Source organism: Myotis daubentonii, chromosome 5 (genome assembly GCF_963259705.1).
Source record: "Myotis daubentonii chromosome 5, mMyoDau2.1, whole genome shotgun sequence".
NCBI lineage: Eukaryota > Metazoa > Chordata > Mammalia > Chiroptera > Vespertilionidae > Myotis > Myotis daubentonii.
The window spans coordinates 23,233,174-23,253,236 of NC_081844.1; the positions used below are offsets into that span (position 1 = coordinate 23,233,174).

General features: G+C 50.2%; 1 protein-coding gene across 9 annotated transcripts in view; it reads right to left on the reverse strand.

Annotated features, from left to right (window-relative positions):
- The window catches only part of CACNA1A (calcium voltage-gated channel subunit alpha1 A), a 304,210-nt gene that overhangs the window by 118,152 nt on the left and 165,995 nt on the right, over nt 1-20,063 (reverse strand). For all 9 annotated transcript variants that reach the window (XM_059696565.1, XM_059696563.1, XM_059696564.1 and 6 more), the window contains 2 exons: nt 3,796-3,887; nt 1,267-1,419 (listed from right to left, as the gene is read on the reverse strand). In XM_059696565.1, coding sequence (XP_059552548.1) covers nt 1,267-1,419; nt 3,796-3,887 — 245 coding nt within the window. The remainder of the gene's footprint in view (nt 1-1,266; nt 1,420-3,795; nt 3,888-20,063) is intronic.

A 20,063-nucleotide genomic window follows, 5' to 3' on the forward strand; every position in this document is an offset into this window, starting at 1 on the left:
GAAAAAAAAAGCATCTCAAATAAACCTTTCCTCCTGGGGTTTCCTTTCCCCTGGGGAGGGGGCTGAGCCGCGTGGGGGTCACGGCAGAGCAGGTGGGTGGGAAGGCTCTCCAGGGCAGAACCTTCTCCCAGCAAGACCTGCCTACAACCTCTCTCCTTCCTATGCGGGGTCTCTTTCAGCTCCACCGTCGCTCTGTCCATTCCTTCAATTCATGGAGCCCCGGACCCAGGACTAGCGTTGCCATCCAGCCCCTTTGCGCTGGGACAGCCAGTGGTCCAAATCCTGACACACAGGCTTCCCTCCGTGTCCGGTTCCAGGTGGTTCTTGGTAGCAGGGGATTTAACGGAAAATATATCTGGAAGCTATTGGGTGTCTGAGTGTGTGGATAGTGGGGACACTGCCCTGCCACACTGCTGACTCAGAGCTGAGTCCCGGGGTGGGGGGGGGGGCCCTCCTGGCTTTCCTCCTGCCGGCCCCACGCCCATTCTTCTTGCCCCAGCCACTGAGGGGCTGACACTGACACAGCGTGGGCGGAGAGGGCCCAGGACCTTGTTCTGATGGGTCAGTGCCGGGACTCCCAGCTGGAGTGTTTGAGGCACATGCGGAAGTCACCCGTGTTCTCCTTCTGCAGGTCACCACCCAGAAAGCAACCAGACCCCTGGCCCGGGGGCCCTTCCTCTTCCTACTTTGGGACTCAGCGCGGGCTGCGGGCACTGCCAGGGAATTTGGCAGAGGCGGCCGGCACCCTGTCCGTATCCTGTTGCCACCCGCCCTGCCTGCTCCCACCCGAAAACACCTTCATGCCCACCCAGGAGCCGTCCTCACCAGTGACGGGCAGAAGTCAGTGAACAAGTGCCCAGCTCCCTCGCTCCTCAGGGGCACGGCGCTGAGCTGTGTGTCCTCTGCTGTCCCCCCAAGGTGCCCGATGGGACCGAGCCCCGGTTGCCCACAGTGGGAATCTGCTTGGTAACAGCCCTTTACGAGATGTCTTCCCTTCCCTGACTTCCACACGCCCCCGATGGCACTTCCTGGGACCACGTCCCAAATAAACCACTGACGCCTGGGACAGCTTCTGGGGGACCCCAAAGCAAGGCCCTGGCAACAACAAGATCTGGGGTGCTGCTATGCCCCCCGTCTTGCCTGCAGTGCATCTGGAAGCTTCCCGGAGAAGCGAACCCTGCAGAGCCCTCCCAGGAGCTTGTCCCCCGGGGAGGAAAATACACGGGAGCAGGTTGGGGAAAAACACATTATGAGGCTCGGACCTACCTGTCCCCTCTTCAAAGCAGGTGGTATGAAATTTTCCCATATAAAATTCTAACCCTATGATTGCAAAAATAAGGATTGCAAAAAATAGGAGAAGGCCGATCTGCAGCAAGGGGATCATCGCCTTCATGATCGACTTCAGGACGACTTGTAAACCTGGGGAGACAGGAGAGATGCCCCATGGCCATGAGCAGTTACCCAGGAGCCCCCCCTCCCCTCCATGCTTCCGAGGGAACCCAGAGCCCACGGGAGGCTGGGGATGGTTGATGGTGAAGAAAGGACACACAGGGGCTCCTCATTATTATAATAGGAACAATTCCCCTTAATTTTTAAAAGCACTTATTTTTAAAAAGTATTTGCTATATGCTGTGTCATTTGATGAACCTGTGGGCTAAAAGGAGTGGAAATCCATTGCTTTCTGAGCCATGGCCCCAGGTGCTGGGTGGCTCTCTCAGAGCGGGGCGCCTTTTACTCATTTTTTCCCCACCAACAAGGGCCTCTTTTCCTCATTTGTGCCAAGGCACCATGTAGACAAGTAGCAACTCTGCACGGGCAAGCAGTCGGCCTCCCAGTTCCAATCCAGAGAAACCAGACATAATTTCCCTGGCTTCTAGCACAAGCCCGCCATGCGGTGGGCGCACGTGTAAAATGATGCCCGTTTGCAGAGGTGGGAGCGAGGCACAGAGAGCGGTCGTGATTCACCCAAGGGCGTGAGAAACAACAGAGCCGGGATTCAAACCCAGGTCTGAGTGGTGTCAGAGCCCATGTGTGTGACCACTGGGCTATCTATTAGGAAAGTCTGTGGTTAAAATTAGGGTTCCAGCATATAACCTGGGACTTGCTTCTTGATGAGAGAACCTTGCATGGCCCAGATCAGCACCTCCTGACAGGTGGAGACCCTAGCACGAGAGGGACACTGTCGAGATGGCCCAAGGGGACTATGCTACCCCAAGGGGTCCAAAATGGAAGGCGATGCTAATGGAGGCAGCGTGGCACCGTGGGCCAAGCCAGAACCCCTCTGCTGTGGGGGCATCCACCCTCCAGCTGCGGCGAGCATGGGCTGCTAAGGGCTTCCAGCTCCCCTCCTCTTCACAGGGTTGCCCTTGGTTATAAAGCGATGCCTTACCTGGGAGACTGGTGCTGCCCCACCTCCCACCCCCAACAATTGACCAGAGAGTACACAAGGCCAGCCTCCGTGCCTCACAACGGAGGGCAACCCTGTTGCTATTCACACTCCATTCCCTCATCCCCTCCCTCCTGACAGCCCCCTCCCCCCATGAAGAAGGGGCACCTGAACACCTAAGTCTGCTCTGAGCGGGCCAGACAGCCCTAGCCATCTACTTGCTAGCAATGTGACCTTGAACAAGTCAAGTAGCCCTTCTGAACCTCGGTTTCTCCACCTGTAAATGGGCATGACAACCGTGCCTCCCTCCCACAATGAAATGAGGGAGTTCATACCTAGCAAAGCCCCTGACATGTCAGGCTCCTGTTAGTGTTAGCTTGGGGATGGCTCTTAATTTAAAATGATGCAGGCACCTGCTGGGACCCTGCAGTCACCTGGCTAGAAGTGCCTTCGTTCTACAAGGAGACCCTGCTGGTGGTCTTCTGGGAAATCCTACTCTTTAAATCTGGATGGCAATGAACCTGAAGAACGGCACCAATGACCATGGTGACAGCAAGAGAACCCACATCACAGGCTTGTTATGAGGATAAATGAGTTTAAAATGGCAAATACTTAGAACAGTGCCTGGCACATAGTAACTGAGGCCGTAGGACAGAAAAAGGCCAGCTCAGTGTTTGTTTGGTTTTTGCAGCTGAACATAACCCTGACCCTGAATTTTGCAGCCACCGCCAGAGGCTGGAGGAGAAGAATGAGAAAGCGGGGCGGAACGAGAATGGACTTCGGGGCTGGCCACCAAAAAGCTGCAGGAACTCAGGTGAGCAGTTTAACCTTTCTGCGTCTCAGCCTTTGCATCTGTAAAACGGGTTTATGGGGTGATTACAATCATGAACTAAAATAATGCATTTAAAGCTCTTTGGGCAGTGCCTGGTACACCACACAGGCATTCAAGAAACGGGAACGGTTACTGCCACCGGGGTTACTGCCCAGGCGTGGGGCCGCGCTTGCCAACTCCTGGTTCTGCCACTTAGCAGCCACGGCACCCTGATCGAAGTATTCAGCCGCCCTGGGCCTGCTCCCCTATCTGTAACATGGAGATTTCAGGACTAGCAGCTTCGTAGGGCTGCGAGTACTGAATGAGATGACGTGTGGCACTTAGCGTGGCTCCTGGGAGACGCAGACACTCCACAAATGGGGGCTGTGGTTATGGATGAGGCTCCTGGCCTGCTTTCAGGAGCTCACCCAGACCCGAAGCCAGGTTCCTGAGGGTTCCCTGGGGAGCTTCCCCAAAGCGGAGGCTGCCCCGACACAGGGTAGGGCAGCACCCGGGGGACCCTCCTGAGATGCAGGGTGGAAACCGACGACTCCAGGGCCCTGAGCAGACCCCTTGCCAGGATCGGAAACTCACGCACTTGGGATTCCAGACACCAGCTTGAGCGGTCGCAGCACTCGAACTGCCCTCAGCGTCCGTAGGTCAAACTCTGTCCCAACTGTCGCCAAGATGCTGGAAGAAAGAGATCAGAGTGGAGAACAAAGGGTGGGTTCAGGGTCAGGGTCAGACAGGTGGGCGGGTGCTCGGGGTGTGATGTTGTCAGTTATTGGCTGGGTGACCACAGGCAGGTGACGTTACCATTGCGGGCCTCAGTTCTGTCACCTGTAAAAACAGTGTTAATGTTGCCGGCTTCCCGGGATAACACATGATTTTTGACCCCAAACAGGTGGGTGGTTGATGAAAATAAATGCTGGAGTAGGAGGAATGGAATGTGGTGGGGTGATGATCAATACATTTCACAGCCACCATTAGAATGGATTGGGGGGAGCCTGGGGGCACTGAGGGAGAGACGGGAGAATGGCAGAGCCTTTAGGGAATTGGGGCTCTTTACCAACTGGCAGGAAAGCAGTTCAGTATTAATAGCCCGGACTAGCCCTAACCGGTTTGCTCAGTGGATAGAGCGTCAGCCTGCGGACTCAAGGGTCCCAGGTTCGATTCCGGTCAAGGGCATGTACCTTGGTTGCGGGCATGTACCTTGGTTGCGGGCACATCCCCAGTAGGGAGTGTGCGAGAGGCAGCTGATCGATGTTTCTCTCTCATCGATGTTTCTAACTCTCTATCCCTTTCCCTTCCTCTCTGTAAAAATCAATAAAATATATTTTTTAAAAATAGCCCGCACTACATGGGTTCAAATCCTAGTTCTGCCACTTCCCAGCTGGGTGACGTTGGGCAAGTCACTTCCCTGCCTCAGTTTCCCCCTTCGTATAATGCGATGGCAGTACCTGAGAGTACAGTACTCAACACTACACTTCAAACAACAGTACACCGCAAAGGGTTGTGAGGATTAAACGAATTGATGGTTGCAAAGTGGTTGGCACAGTGCCCGGGGCACAGGAAGCTACTCGTAAATAAATGGAAGAATGAACAAACCAAGAAGAGGTGTGGCCCTGATGGTGTGGACCAGCTGGCCCTGGCTCTAGAAAGCAGCCACAGACCCCTAGTCTCAGGTCAAAATGCGTCACTCTTGCAAATACAGGTAAGACAAGCCTTCTGTAGGCCCCTGCCCCACCTGGAAAGACCCCCACCTACTAAGACCTCATTTGTAAAAGTGTTACTGCTGAGAAAAGGGGTCCCACAGCAGGTCCTCCTAAGGCTCCCTGGGGAACCTCCCTGACCTGTTTCCTGAACGAGTCCATTTCCAAGGTAAGTGATGTAGAATGAGCTACCACGGAGCCACTCAGCAGAAAAGGCTGTCACCATCACTTCAGATGATGGACAAGAGATGCTGGAAACCAGTGGAGGGTGGCTAAGCAAATAATTTGAAGGTGTCATCAGTCTTTGCCAGGGGTCTGGACTTTACCACTTGGGTCTGTAACAACCAGTACCTGCATCTCTTTGACTGAGAGCTTTCTCCAAAACTGAGACTGGCCCCTGTGGGAGCAGCCTGCAACCAGAGACTGCTGGGAGTAGGTGGATCAATTCCCAGGCTTCCTCACCTCTTATTCCAAAAGGCCCTAAGATGTGTTCCCAAGAGGGATTGATCCCAGCTGCCCACCAGAATCACCTGCCCATCAACACTTCCTGGGGTCACCTCCCAGACGAACTACTCGCACCTAAATCCTTGTTTCAGGATCTATTCTGAGGCACCCCAAGACAGGGGTTGTTCCCAACTTTTTTTCAAAACTACTCCTGGAGCAGAGATGGCATTTTAGATTGGACAGACCTATTTTTCCACCATCAACAAATGTGCATCTGAGTATGTCCTATGTGCCAGGCAGTGCAACACACAAGACTCTCCCTGCCCCATGGAGCTGACACAGAAGAAAAATGTTTAACAAAAAAATGGACACAATGAATGAACCCACCACTGGTATGATGCATTCTTAGAGAGAGCCAGAAGACAACGGCTCTGACAGCACACAGCAGGTCATAGTAACTAGTCTGGGACCCAGGGAGGATCCGTCTCAAGCTGAAGCCTCATGGATGATGATGAGCAATCTGGTCAGTAGGGGAAGAACTTTCTAGACTAAGGGAATGGCTGAGACAGAGACCATGGGTGGGAAGAAGCTCGGTAAATTCAAGGAACGAGATGGTGCCATGAAGCTGGAGCATAGGAGGGAGCCATGCCATACAACCCCAAATAACTTCCAATTCAATTTACTCTATTTTTCTCTTCCTCTACCAATGTTGTCATATTCCTTTGAGTCCCTCAAACACCATTCTGTTTTGACATCTCACTTTCTCCCCCTCTTGGCAGATAGTTGGTTAGAGTGTGCAGAGCAAATGACAGGCATCATTCGAGTCTTCATTGAATTCACAAACATTAGCTGAGTACCTACAAAATGCTGGGCCCTGTCCCGTCCTGGAGACAGAGATTCTGGGGGCACCAAGAACAAACCCAACAAATATGCTGGGTGTCAGGGTGATGAGCACGAGGGAGAAAAGCAATGCAGGGAGGGGGGAGGGGAACATCAGCGACACGGGGCAGGATGAGGGGGGTAATGACATGAACGTCAGTTGGGGAAAGCAATGGTTCTTTACCATCTGGCAAGGAAGTAACTCAGTGATAAGAATGCCCAGGAGAACTTCACTAAGAGCTGCGTGTGAAATTTGTAATTTTCTAGCAGCCACATTATGAGAGTAAAAAATTTAAAAAGCATGTGAAATTAATTTTAATAACATGGTTTCTTTAACCCAGTCTATCCAAAGCATTATCATTTCAACAGGCAATCAACATGAAATATTTATTAATAATACGATTTATACATTCTTTTCTTTGGAGGAAGCCTTTGAAATCTGTTGCATATTCTTCACTTAGGGCACATTTTAGTTGTGGTGCTTAATGGCTGCATATGGCTAGTGGTGAAAGTCCTGGACAGTGCCGGCCCAGGGAAAGAGACACTGAAGTATAGATATGAAGAAAGATAGGAGTGAGCCTCATGAATAAGTCAGGGGGAAACTCGAGGCAGAGGGATAGCCAGTGCAAAGGTCCTGAGGCATAACTATACCTGGTGCATTTGAGGAACAGTGCAGAGGCCAGTGTGGCTGGAGCCAAGGGAGCCAGAGTGACAGTAGGAGGATGCGAGGGCAGGGAGGGGATGAGACCTCGCAGGCCACGGGAGGATTCTGGCTTTTGCTCTGAGTGAGGTGGGAGCCATGGAGGGTTCTGAGCAAAGGAGAGACATGATCTGACATAGAGAATAAGACCCCCCTGGGATAAGCCCAAAAGCTGCAAGACTTGGGGAGGAAGCAGCTGCATTGTTCCAGGGGAGCGCTCATGGGTCTAGATCAGGTTGTGCTGGACGTAATGGAACACTGAGGTGAACTCAACCCTGCCTTAGAGATGATCACACAAGTAAGTGGATGAAGATCAAGTCCTCTGGTCCCAGAGCTGTAGGAGGCAGGAATGAGGAGGAAGTGAATACAGACAGGAGGGCTGGGATGATGATGATGATGGTGATGATCATCATCATCATCATCATTGCGGAGCCTGAGTCTGAGGAGGCAGCACAGCACCAAGCTCGCAAAATCTCAGACCTGGGGCTAAACCCCAGCCCCGTGTTTTCTCCTTGGGTGGCCTTTGCCGGGACTTGTCTGAGCCTCAGAAAGGCAGAACTTCCCTCCCGCCCAGGGCCATCCTAGCCGGCACCCAAGACGGCCTGCCTTCAGGTCTCCTCCCTGGAAAGGGGAGAAGGAAGGAGAAGGAGAAGGAAGGAGAAGGGGAAGGAGAAGGAAGGCCTCTCTGGCCGAGAGCAGCCGCAGGGGCGGAGGCTTTGCTCAGGGTGTGTGGTGCATACGCCATCGCCATCGCCAGCCACCGCCATCGCCATCGCCATCGCCATCGCCATCGCCATCGCCACCGCCAGCCATCGCCATCGCCATCGCCACCGCCATCGGTGGGCTGCACGGTGGAGGCTGCGAACGGGAGGCTGAGGGGGCAGGTCTTGTCGTGCGGACAGTGGGAGTCATGTCAGGTTTCGGAGCAGGGGAGGGATGTGATTGGGGTTGGCGTCAGGAAGACAAGCCTGACAGCTGAAAGGACAGATTGGTGGTGATGGGGGCAGGAGCTAGGAGGGAGCCGCAGAGCAGGCCGGCGTAATGAGGGCTGGAAGTAGGACAAAGGCAGTGGGAGTACAAAGGAGGCCCCGATTTATATTTAGCTGCCATTGATTGCTGTGCACCAGGGAGCTTGCCTGGGCTCATCCATTCCTTCCTGCATCCCCGCATTTAGCAGGATGAGTGAGGCCCATTTTACAGAGCAGGACACTAAAGCCCAGAGGTGTTACTGATGCATGGAGATCCACATCACCGAGCAAGACCTCGGACCCCGGGCACCAGCGCTCCAGAACCCCAGTTCTCCCCGGAACAGGGCTCCCTGGATGGGGCTAGGGCTGTGGTAGACAAACTGCGGCTCGCGAGCCACATGAGGCTCTTTGGCCCCTTGAGTGTGGCTCTTCCTAAGCCTTAGGAGGACCCTAATTAAGTTAATAACAATGTACCTACCTATATAGTTTAAGTTTAAAAAATCTGGCTCTCAAAAGAAATTTCAATCGTTGTACTGTTGATATTTGGCTCTGTTGACCAATGAGTTTGCCGACCACTGGGCTAGGGCAACGGTGGGGATGAAAGGGAAGGGAAGAACGGCTTCCTGGTCTGAATGAACCACCGAGAGATGGGCATTTGTTTATCCAACAAGGTTTATTAGCACCTACTATGGGCTGCGTGCCCAGGTAGGGCCTGAGGATGCCGCCATGAACAGAGTGACAATGGTAAAACACATAGTAGGTCAAATGGTGGGAAGCACTACGGAGAACAGTACAGCAGCCACCCGGGCTTGCAGTGGGAGGATGGAGCGTGGGGTGGGAGAGAGGAGTCAGGGCAACTGTAGGGTTCTGACCTGGGCTATCGGAAGGAAGGAGTTGCTGTGATTGAGATGGGGAAGACGGAGGAAAGGGTAGGTTCGAAGGAAGATCAAAAGCTGGTTGTGGACCCGTTGAGTTTGAGATGCCAGTTTTCTGTAACTCTCTTGTCAAAACTTTCCACTGGATCCCATAAGCTTAGAATAAAATCTAAGCTCTGCCATGACCACAAGACCTCCGTGCCTTGACCCCTGCAGGCCACCCCTCCCACTCCAGTCACTCTGACTTTCTGCTCTGCCTTTCCTACCATGGGCATGACATATTGGCCATTGCTTTTTCTTTAAGTGCTGGCCCATCCCCTCAACTCTCTCCCTCTTGTCTTAGCTGGCCTCTTCAAATCCTTCAGGTTGTAGCCTAAATTTTGCCTCCTCAGAGAGCATTTTCCAGGCACCTCTGGCTAAAGAGGCCCTTCACGCTCTCAAATTGTGTTGCTTATTAAGTTGTGCTTAGTATTCACATCCTCTTCTAGAACGTCAGCTCCACGAGTAGAGAGACCTTTTTCTTTTTGTAGCACCTGAAGCACTTTCCATGGCCTGCCCTAGCAGGTCCTCACTAAATATCTGGTGAGTGAGCAAGGCGTAGCATAGGATTATGGTAGACTAGAGATCCCAGAGTAGATAGATAAAGAAAAAAAAAAAGCCAAGGGCCACAATGGAATGTTGAGGAAAAGCAACACTGTAAGAGACAAGAAGAGGAAGGAGATGATGACAAAGAGGGAGAAGTCACAGAGGTGGGAGAGGACCTGGCAGAGAGTGTCCATCCCTGGGGATCAAGGGCAAAAGTGTTTTGAGAAAGGCGGGGTCACTGGTCTCCGGGGCAGCACGGAGAGGAGTAAGAGGCAATGGAATGAAGAACATCCATTACTCGCGGCATCAGGTCACGGGGGAGACCAGTGACCTTGCCTATCTCAAAACACGTTTGAACTTGATCCCCAGGGATGACACTCTGCCAGGAGAGATCAAGAGAACATGAAAACAAGAGCCTGGGTATGAGAAGAGAGGGATTCTCAGGGCGGGGGAGAAGTGAACAGGTTTATGTTGAGAGAGAAGTCAGCGATGTATCTCTTGGTGTTTAGAGCTGTACTGCCCAATATGGTAACCACTAGCCATACAAAGCTATTTAATATATACACTTAATTTAATTTAAAGTAGACATTCAGTTCTTCAGTTGCACTTACACATAGCTATTTAAATAAATACTTAATTTAATTTAAATTAAATGAGACATTCAATTCCTTAGTAGCATTAGTCTCATTTCAAGTGCTCCACAGCCACACGTGGACGATTGCGTACACAGAACATTTCCATCACTGCAGAAAGTTCCACTGGATGGTGTGGCTCTAGCGCAGCGGTTCTCAACCTGTGGGTCGCGACCCCTTTGGGGGTCGAACGACCCTTTCACAGGGGTCGCCTAAGACCATCGGAAAACACATATATAATTACATATTGGTTTTGTGATTAATCACTATGCTTTAATTATATTCAATTTGTAACAATGAAAATACATCCTGCATATCAGATAGCTACATCATGATTCATAACAGTAGCAAAATTACAGTTATGAAGTAGCAACGAAAATAATTTTATGGTTGGGGGTCACCACCACATGAGGAACTGTATTAAAGGGTCGCAGCATTAGGACGGTTGAGAACCACTGCTCTAGCGTCTCCACTTTGTCAGGTCAGGAGTTTTCATCTGTTTTGTTCACAGCTTTATCTCCAGTACCTAAAATTCTGCCTGGCATACAGTAGGTGCTCAATAAATGCTTGTTGAATAAATGAATGAAGAAATAGTGAAGAAGTGAAATGTAGGAAAGCATAGGGATAACCATTAATAGAGTATATTCTAGAAGAGATGGATGGGTGGCTGGAAGGCAAGACTTCTATCAAACCAGGAAAAGAATACCCAATAGTCATCCCCACTCCTTCCCTTGCTAGATGGAGCCCATCTTCCATGAAAGAGGCAGAAAATGCTCAATAGTTTCTACTAACCAGGATTCCTTGTCGTGGGAGCACTGGTCACATGACTGAGTCACATGTCTACCAGATCCTAAGTGAAAGTCTGCTGGGGGCTCCTGCGAAAGGCTCCTCCTTTTGAGGAGTCACAGGACCGGGGCCAGCCTTCCTCTTCCTGTGTGTCCGCCTGGGATGGCGGGGCAGGCATCGTGGAGCTGAGGTGGCCATCTGGGCACCCTGAGTGGGAAGGGTTACCAGAGAGTCTTTACACTACAGATGGCAGAGTGGAAATACGGAAAAGATTCCTTGGAGACATTGCTGAGCTGCAGAACCAACCGCCCAGTCTCCAGGCTTCCTGTAATCTGTGCAACAAACATCCTCCCCAGAGGTTGAGAGCCAGACAGCTTGGGTTCAAATCCCAGGTCCTTTAGTCAGTCACTGTGGCCTTGGACCAGTGACTCAACAAGTGACTCAGTTTCCTGAGCTGTAGAGTGGAGATGACAGTAGTACTTCTCTTCTAGGTGTGGGAATTTATGTGAATGCGTACCCTTGTGCTTGGAATTTATTAACTCCTACGCAAACGCTTGCTTCATCGCCATGTTCATTCTGTTTTGTTACTTGCAGCTACATTATATCAGAACCGACCGAAACAGGCAACATCACTGAGTTTACTGTCAGGCTGTACACTTTTTGTTCGGCATACAGAGATCCCATTTTTTGCCCAGGTATCTTTACCAGGTGAGTGTTCTCCCATTTCACTGACAGGAAAACTAAACCCCAGAAGGGTTGGCTACCTGCCCACAATCACACAGCTAACGTGTGGTGCCTGCGTCCTGAGTCTGCCTTTGCCACCTCTATTGTGCTGCCCCTTGGTTAACGCCATCACCCCACGTACCCTCTCCTGGGACCTCAGCCAATCTCACGCCTCCACTAACCTGAGTGCGGAAGGAGCTCTATGTTCTCTGCTGTCTGGAAGCCAGGACGTTAGTATGTATTTGCAGAGTAACAACTACTATGTGCCAGGGGGGTGAGGAGGGGAACGTGTGCAAAGGCCCTGGGGCAGGGGAGACCTCATGGTGAAGAGTGAGGTTATAGGTGAGAAGGAGGGGCAGAGGGCAGGAGAGTGAGGAGGCGGTGTGAGCATGGTTGGAAAGCAGGGAGAGGATGGGGGCTGTTGTGGATGCCCTGACCTGAGGAGAAGCACCTGCCCCTTGCAGATTCGGGTCGGATCTTTCCGAGAGGAGTACTTAGGAGTGTCACTGCTTCCCCTGCAGCCTGTATTCTTGCCACTCAGGAGACTGGGCCAATCTCCTTCAAGTTCATTTTGATATCACCTGACTTGTAGCTCCTCTTGGGAAAATGACTCCTAATTTTTTTGAAACCCTCAAATACAGAGTATCAAGTTACACATTTTCCTCACTTCATGGCATATTTTCACCTTTGGTCTGTGCAATGCCCCTCTCTTGATCGTTTGTTCGTTCGTTCATTCATTCATTCACTCATTCATTCCCTTTTATCCTCAGATTCTGCTTTCATTCTTCCCCCAACACAATGTTTAACCTGGTTTTATTAGAATACATTCTGGCAAAAGACATGCTTCAATTTGAGTACGTATATTTTTAATTTACATAAATATTTTTAATTTACATAAAGGGCACAATGTAAGGCAAATTCTGTTGTTTTGTGTTTTCATCTTAGAACCATGTTTTGACGCCCCATCCAGGATGGTCTGTTGGACGTGCAGTCTGAGGCTGTCCCTGGGCCTGGGGGTCCACAGATGCATCTGTCACATCCCACCTCCTGTGCCCCAGAAATGGGCACCAGGTGGCCCCCAGCTCCTTCTCCACAGATGGTAGGGGTGCCAACATCTCTGTGCCCTTCCCTTAGCGACCCAGGATGGGGCGTGGGAGCATAACTGCTGGTGGGTCTGGACTTCACTGGACTCAGTCCTGCTGATGGTCCTCCTGACAACCCAGGCCACACCCCCGAGTGAGGCAGGAGCTTCGTCCGTCCCACATCCCCCCTAATTAAAGTGTCTTATCCACCTTTCTAACTTTTTCCACTCTAAGAGGCTTCCAAAGATACTCACTGTTTTAATTTTCATCTTTCTAATTACAAATGATGTTGAGAACGAGGTCATACTGATTAGCTCTTCAGAGGTCTCTTCCCTAATCTGCCCGGTCACATTCTTTTGTTTTCCTATTGGGATTGTTGCATTATTCTTGTTGATTTGCAGACATTCCCTCATATAGTCTTTTTTTAAAAAATATTTTTTTATTGATTTCAGAGAGAAGAAAGGAGGGAGAGAGAAACATTGGCCAGCTGCCTCCTGCACGCACCCTACTGGGGATCGAGCCTGCAACCGGGTATGTGCCCTGACTGGGAATCAAACCAGCATGGGTCACACCATTGAGCAACACCAGCTGGACCCCTCATATAGTCTTGATCAGCACTGCCTTTATGGTAGCCACTGGCCACATGTGGTTATTGAGTACTTGAAATGTGGCTAGTATGAGGGAGGGACTGAGTTTTAAATAGTATTTACTTTTAATTTATTTATATTTAACATAATCACATGTGGCTAAGGGCTACAATAATGGACAGCAGTTCATTATTAATCCCTGGTTAGTTTTCCTTCTACCATTCTATGCGCTATTTACAAACACTACTTTAGTTCTTACCAGGTACCAGGTGCTATTCTAAATGATTTATAAACTCATTTAAAAATAAAGAGTAAAAAAAAAATATAAACTCATTTAAAACTCCTAACAACCCATAAGTAGATGCTGGTCTCTCCATGTTACTGACAAGGAAACTGAGGCACAAAGAGGTGGTAACTTGCCCAAGGATTCATAGGAAATGGTCAGACCAGGATCTGGATCCAGGCAGTTTGGTTCCCCTTCTCCCCTGAATTATGTCTTTATTGGAACAGAACATTTTAATTATCATGTAATCACGTATTTTTTTGCTTTAGATTTTGTGCTTTTCAAGTTCTATTGAAGAAGCCCTCGTCCTCCCCAGGCCGCACAGACATTCTCCTCCCTTAATGCGAGTGCTTTGACCTTTGCCCCAAGTTCTTCCTCTCATTTGTCCTGTAAAGTAGAGGACTGCAGAGAAGGGCACATTCCTATTTTGGGTGATTCCCGAAGCTGTCTCAAAATGTAGTGTTTTCTTCAATGAGAAGGAATGGGAGCAGATGCAAAACCCCCAGCAAGTGCCAGGTGAGTCTAGAAAAGACGGGCTGACTACGTCGGGGACAAGAAGGGGAGGGCATTTGAGAGGGGACTTGCAGATTTGGAGATTAGCAGGCCTAGGGCCTCGCTGGTAACAGGCTGAAGGAGATGGTGGAAGCGGAACTTCCTCCCGAGAGTAGGATGAGAAGGGGGAGGAAGGTTACGTGGTGATCGGAGCGGGCTGGGACACGGTCTTCCCAGCAGAGTAGATTCACCCACATTTGCAAGCAAAGAGCTCGGCGTCAGTGGAGAAGGAGAGCCCGCAGTCCACTCCAGATATTTGATGGAGTGAAATTCTCTAAGAAACGGACAACTATGCTTCCAATTAAATTCCCAGACACTGAGTGGGCCCTTCCGACAGGAGGGAGAAGCACTCCTACACCAGATTATAACTAAACTCTCGCCCACAGTCGACGGGAGTTAGACTGGCCCAATCACTTGGGGAAACGGTTAGGCAATTTCCACCAAAGCGACACAGATTGCTCCCTTTGACCCAGCAATTCCATTCCTAGAAAACCTCCCAGAGAAACGTGAGCAGCACTCACCAAAAGATAAGGAGAAGAGTGGCGACCGCAGCTTTCTCTGTGATAGCTCCCAGTGGAAAGCACGCAGGTGCCCGCCACCAGTGCCGTGGGTAAGAGGCGGTGCAGCACACACAGCCATGAGGATGCATGACCTACGGCTACAGCAGCAACAAGGATGGAGCCCACATACATCCAAGGAAAGAAGCCAGGCAGAGCACACAGTAGGGTCTCGTGTGAACTCCACTAATCTGCGCTGTCCCACGTCAGGATGGGGTTACTGGTGATTGTGCTGGCCTCAGGCCATGAGAGGGTTTCTGGAGGTTGGGGATAGTCTTGCTTCTTGATTTGGGTGCTGGTGACCTGGGTGTGTTCAGTTTTTGAAAATTTCTCAAACTGTACCCACATACGTGTGCTTTTCCGTATGTAACGTTACGCATCAGTATAAAGTTAAACAGATTTAGAAAGAAGCTGACGTGTATTGAGTGCTTGCTGTGGGCCGGGCAGTGCACATTACTTCCCTCAATCCAACATGGCGATCCTATGAGGGAGGGCCTGTCATTCATGCTCCAAGCTCACACAGCTGGTACACAGCCGAGCTGGGTTTTGCTCTCGTGTCCCATTCATTTCTAACTACTCTGCAAAAAGTGAAGGTTCACGGATTTCTCTGAGACAGAGGAGAAAAAGGGAGAGAAAAAAGCAGATGATGATCCTGAGGAAATTGAAAGGAAAAGGGTTTAAAAGTGACCGCTGTCTTAAGAAAAAGTTGGCACGATCCCAAGGACTCAGAGCAGGCTGGAAGCAGATGTGGGTTGAGCTTAATAAAGGCACTGACTGAAGATGAGGAAACGGGTTTTGTGCTGGTATCAGCCTATCAGTAACCAGTGCTGTGGCCGGACCAGTCCTTGTGGCTTCTATTATGACCGCAAGACCCCCTTCAACAATCATCATCAAGGAATTTTGAAAAAAATAAAGGATTATTACTCATAGGACCTGAAAATTATACAATACACCTGGGGCCACACAGCAAAGTTGAGGGGAAAGGGGGGGAACATGCAGGCCAGGGCTTCTGCTTTTATTGGGATGGAGGGAGGCTGGGGGGGGGGGGACTTAGGTTTTTTTTGTGTGTGTTTTTTTTTTAAAAAAATAGATTTTTATTGATTTCAGAGAGGAAGGGAGAGGGAGAGAGAGAAACATCAATGATGAGAGAGAATCATTGATCGGCTGCCTCCTGAACGCCCCCAACTGGGGATCAAGCCCACAATCTGCCCCTGACTGGAATCGAACCCAGGACCCTTCAGTCCATAGGCCTACGTTCTATCCACTGAGCCAAGCCAGCCAGGGCGGGGCCCAGGGTTTTGAGGGCTCACTCTTCATTGGTGAATTTAAAACATAAGAACAGTGGCCCCGTGTTAACTGAGACAGCTGTCTTTGAACTGGATGCTTTGGCGATCAGAGCTTAAGTCAGGCACTTCCGTTACAAAAAAGAAAAGAAAACCCCCCAACACTTACAAAACAGTGAGGGGTACCAAAGTCCAGCTAAGGGGACTCGGTGCAGGAACTAGAGGAACCCCAGCCACTGGTTCTCTTGTGCCATTTTGGCTTCAACAATCATTTCCCAACAGGGTAACAACTAACACTTTACAGTCTTACTTTTCCATAGCCTTGGCCATGGGCACCATCACCACAGGAGGCAGGCTGACACCGCCTTGCTGATGAACAAACCGAGGTTCCAAGAGGCCAAGTGTCTTGACTGAGTTCTGCCCCTTGAAGCAAAGCCTCCAACTCAGTGGAGCTGCTCCCTCCACCTCCCTGCGTCTCCCTCTGCTCCTTTTTTTTAAAAAAATATTTTATTGATTTCAGAGAAAGGGGGAGAAGCATCCATGATGAGAGGATGGGCTGCCTCCCGCACGCCCGCCCCCGATGGGGATCGAGCCCACAACTCGGGCATGTGCCCTGACAAAGGAATTGATCAGTGACTTCCTGGTTCATAGGTCAACACTCAACCACAGAGCCGCACCAGCCGGGTTCCCTCTGCTTCTTTATCCAGAGAACCTCCTCCCCACCGGTCCACAGCTCTGCCTTCAACATTGCTTCTGCGCCAGCCCGGAGACCTTCCTGCCATGGTGGGAACATTTTATTCGAGTTGTACAATATGGCAGCCAACAGCCACGTGGCTAGTGAGCACTTAAAATGTGGCTGAGCGATTGAATTTTTCATGTGATTGAATGTTAATGGATTCACACTTATATTTAAATAGCCACATGTGGCCAGTGGCTACTGTGCTGTATTGTGCGACTCTGAAGTCGCATTGTGGAGTGGATTACACAATCGAGGCGCGCAGTTGGTCACATACTACTGAGTGCTGAGTACTCCTGCTTTGCTCCCCAGGTCTATTCTTCAGCTTCCCTGTGCCCAGACAGATCAATCCCTGTGGACTACATCTCCCAGAATGCTTTGCTCTGGCTCCTGGTTGGGTTTGACCAATGGGAGGCACTGGCAAATGAGGGAGAGAGATTGGAGTCTTGCTTCAATGCTTCTTCTCTGGTTCTAACCCGGTCTTTACTGCATGGCTCTGTCCCTGCTGGGTTCCAGGAGTGTAGGGATAGCAATGGCTTCCCTTTGGGGATCTCAGCATCCCTTACCTACTTTATTTTTTAAATTGATACTAGAGAGGAAGGGAGAGGGAGAGAGAGAGAGATAGAAACATCAATGATGAGAGAGAATCATTGATGGGCTGCCTCCTGCATGCCCCACACTGGGGATTGAGCCTGCAACCCGGGCATGTGTCCAGACAGGGAATCAAACCATGACCTCTGGTTCATAGGTTGATGCTCAACCACTGAGACACACTGGCCAGACCTTACCTGCTTTCTTGACTTGCCCCAACTCTTTAAGTAATTTCTTCATTATCTGCTCTTCATTTGAAACCATCTGGTGGGTACACCCTATTTCCTGTTGGGACCTTGAGTGATATAAGGTAGGAGGAATGGATGGTCCATGAAGGCTGCCCATCTGAGGGTTCCTAAACCCTCCGGTTTAGTGGGATTTGAGTATAAGATCCCTCTCTTCAAATGGCAGGGATACTCTGCTGTCTTTTCCCAATAAGACTTCAAATTGGGTGAAAGATATTCTGCTAGGTTCTTGCCTCGACCACTTGCAACGCAAGAGTAACTAACTCCTTAGAGCAGGAAACCCAAGAGGAAGTGAGTGGAAAAAGACCAGGGTGTCTCTTAAAGTTGTCCTAAAACGGGGCTTGTAAGGGGGTGACACAGATCAAGATGTGGAGCTGGATTCTCAGTGAGGACCTATGGCAACACTGCTTTCTGTCTCTTCTTCCTGGGCACTCACTAGACTATATTCCCCCTTCTCGCAGGTAGGCATGGCCACATGGCTAAGTTCTGGCCAGTGGAAGGTGCGTGGAAGTGATGTGGGCTACTTCTAGGCGGGGCCCAGAAACGCTTCCCAGGTGTTCTCCTCCATAGTCTCCCCTTCTACGGCTTCATGCCACGGAGCACGGAGACCTTGAAAGCTACAGGCCGAAGAGAAGGAACCACAATCCAGAAGGAGCTGGGGCCCCCACCTCCCTGCTTGGAGGAGAGCTGTCCACTACTCACGAATATCCCTCTGGCCCTGGCCAGTGTGGCTCAGTTGGTTGGCGGATTGTCCCATGAATTTAAGGGTCACGGGTTTGACCCCTGGTCGGGGCGCATATGGGAAGCAGTCGATCAATATTTCTCTTACACTGATCTCTCCCTCTCTCTCTCACCTTCTCCCTTCCTCTCTCTCAAAAATCAAGAAAAAAAAATTTTTTTTAAAAGAAAGGAATACTCATTTGGGGCTTTCTGCATGCCAGAATTAAACCTCTGTTGTGTTTGAGCCCTTATATATGTTGGGGGTTCTTTGTTACAGCAGCAAGCAGTATTTCATATACTTACTAGTAACTTAGCTTATTTAATACACAGGGACCAATACACTTGTGCATTAAAACTTCAGCTCCATGAGGCCATGGGTCCGTCTCTTGTTCACTGACGGACCCTCACTGCCTAGGGCAGGGCACAGTGCCTGGTAGGCTTCAGGAAGTAAGCACCTGGTGAATGAGCTGTCAGCTTCAATGTTTCTCTCCAGCTGGGTGAATGCAGAAAAGTGTAGCAGATGTGAACTCCGGCTCTCAGGTGGGAAGGGGCTAGGTTTCTATCCTGCAAAAATATCCACTAATTGTCTATATTGGGCAAACTCCCAACTCAGTTGCCTCACAGGGAGGATGGAGAATTACAGAAAAGCTTTCTCTTTTAGTGGACAGTGAGAGGATTAAATGTGACCATTCATGAAAAGTGCTGAGCACACTGTCTGATGCATAGTAAGCCCTCAGGAAATAGCAGTCATGATGATCTGAACTTTTCTTATTCTCGGGGTAAACCGAAGGCTCAGGAGTGGCCCCTGCAATCGGCTCTGACAAATCTCGGGCCCCAAGATATGGGAGGTTGAGGGTCGGGGGTTGGGGGGGCGGTGAGGGGGAAGCAAAACTTGATCCTGGGATTACAGCCAAAGACCAACTCAGAAAACACTATGACATTCCCATGATCCTCCTGTAACAGCTTGAGACTTGAGACTCTGTTTCTTGCCTTGACCTCAGACCAGCTGCCTCTGGGTCAGGGTCCCACTGGAAACCCAGCACTCAGAGAGCCTGGTGGAGTCTTCAGGCCTAACGGAGGAAATAGCCATAGTTTAATTTGGGGCAACCCATGTTTGGGGGGGTTATTATTATCATCAGCCTGGAGGTATGGGTGCTTGGACACATGCCTGAGGACCGATCAGGTCTTTCTCCTCCATTAATTAAAATGTGAATCACAGCTGAGTCACTGAAGAAAGAAAATGGTCAATGAAACAACTCTGACTTCCTCCCTCCTTCTTTGCTCAGAGAGATGAGTCAGCAGAAGTCCGGATCCAAAAATGAGAAGGGGGGAAAAAAAGCAGAAGAGTTGCAGGGCTTGCGAGAGCAGCAGAAAAGCGAACTTGAGGCACTTTATCCTCTGTCTTAGCAGAAAAAGTCCCCAAATTCCCGACCCAAGGCCAATGATCCAAACCCCTCTAGCGAGCACCCCTCTCTACTTCTTGTTTTTACACAGATCCATGGACACCCCAAGTTCTATAGAAGCTTCAACAATCTCTTTTCTTGATTCCTTCAAGTAACAGCAGGTTCCTCACCAAGCCAAAAATAGCCTCAAATCTCCATCCTTCTGCCTCATTTTCCCCACAAAGCCCCAAGCTTTGAATTCATACATCTTGTTTCACAGCTAATGGAAGAGTGGGAGCCGTGTTGCCTCTGGTCAATGGGAGAGGGCTACGAGGAGTGAGAGTAGAAGGTTCCAGAAGTGGGGGTCCCTCAGAATTGGGGCATCCATGGAGCCTACTAGTTAAAAACATTGCACCTGGAGCCAGGCTGCTCTGAATCCTAGCTCTATGTTGCCTGGGACAGTTAATCTGTCTTTCTGAGCCTCAGTTTCCTTATCTGTGAAATGGGTGCAGTAAAAGAAACTACTCACAGTGTGTAAAGATGA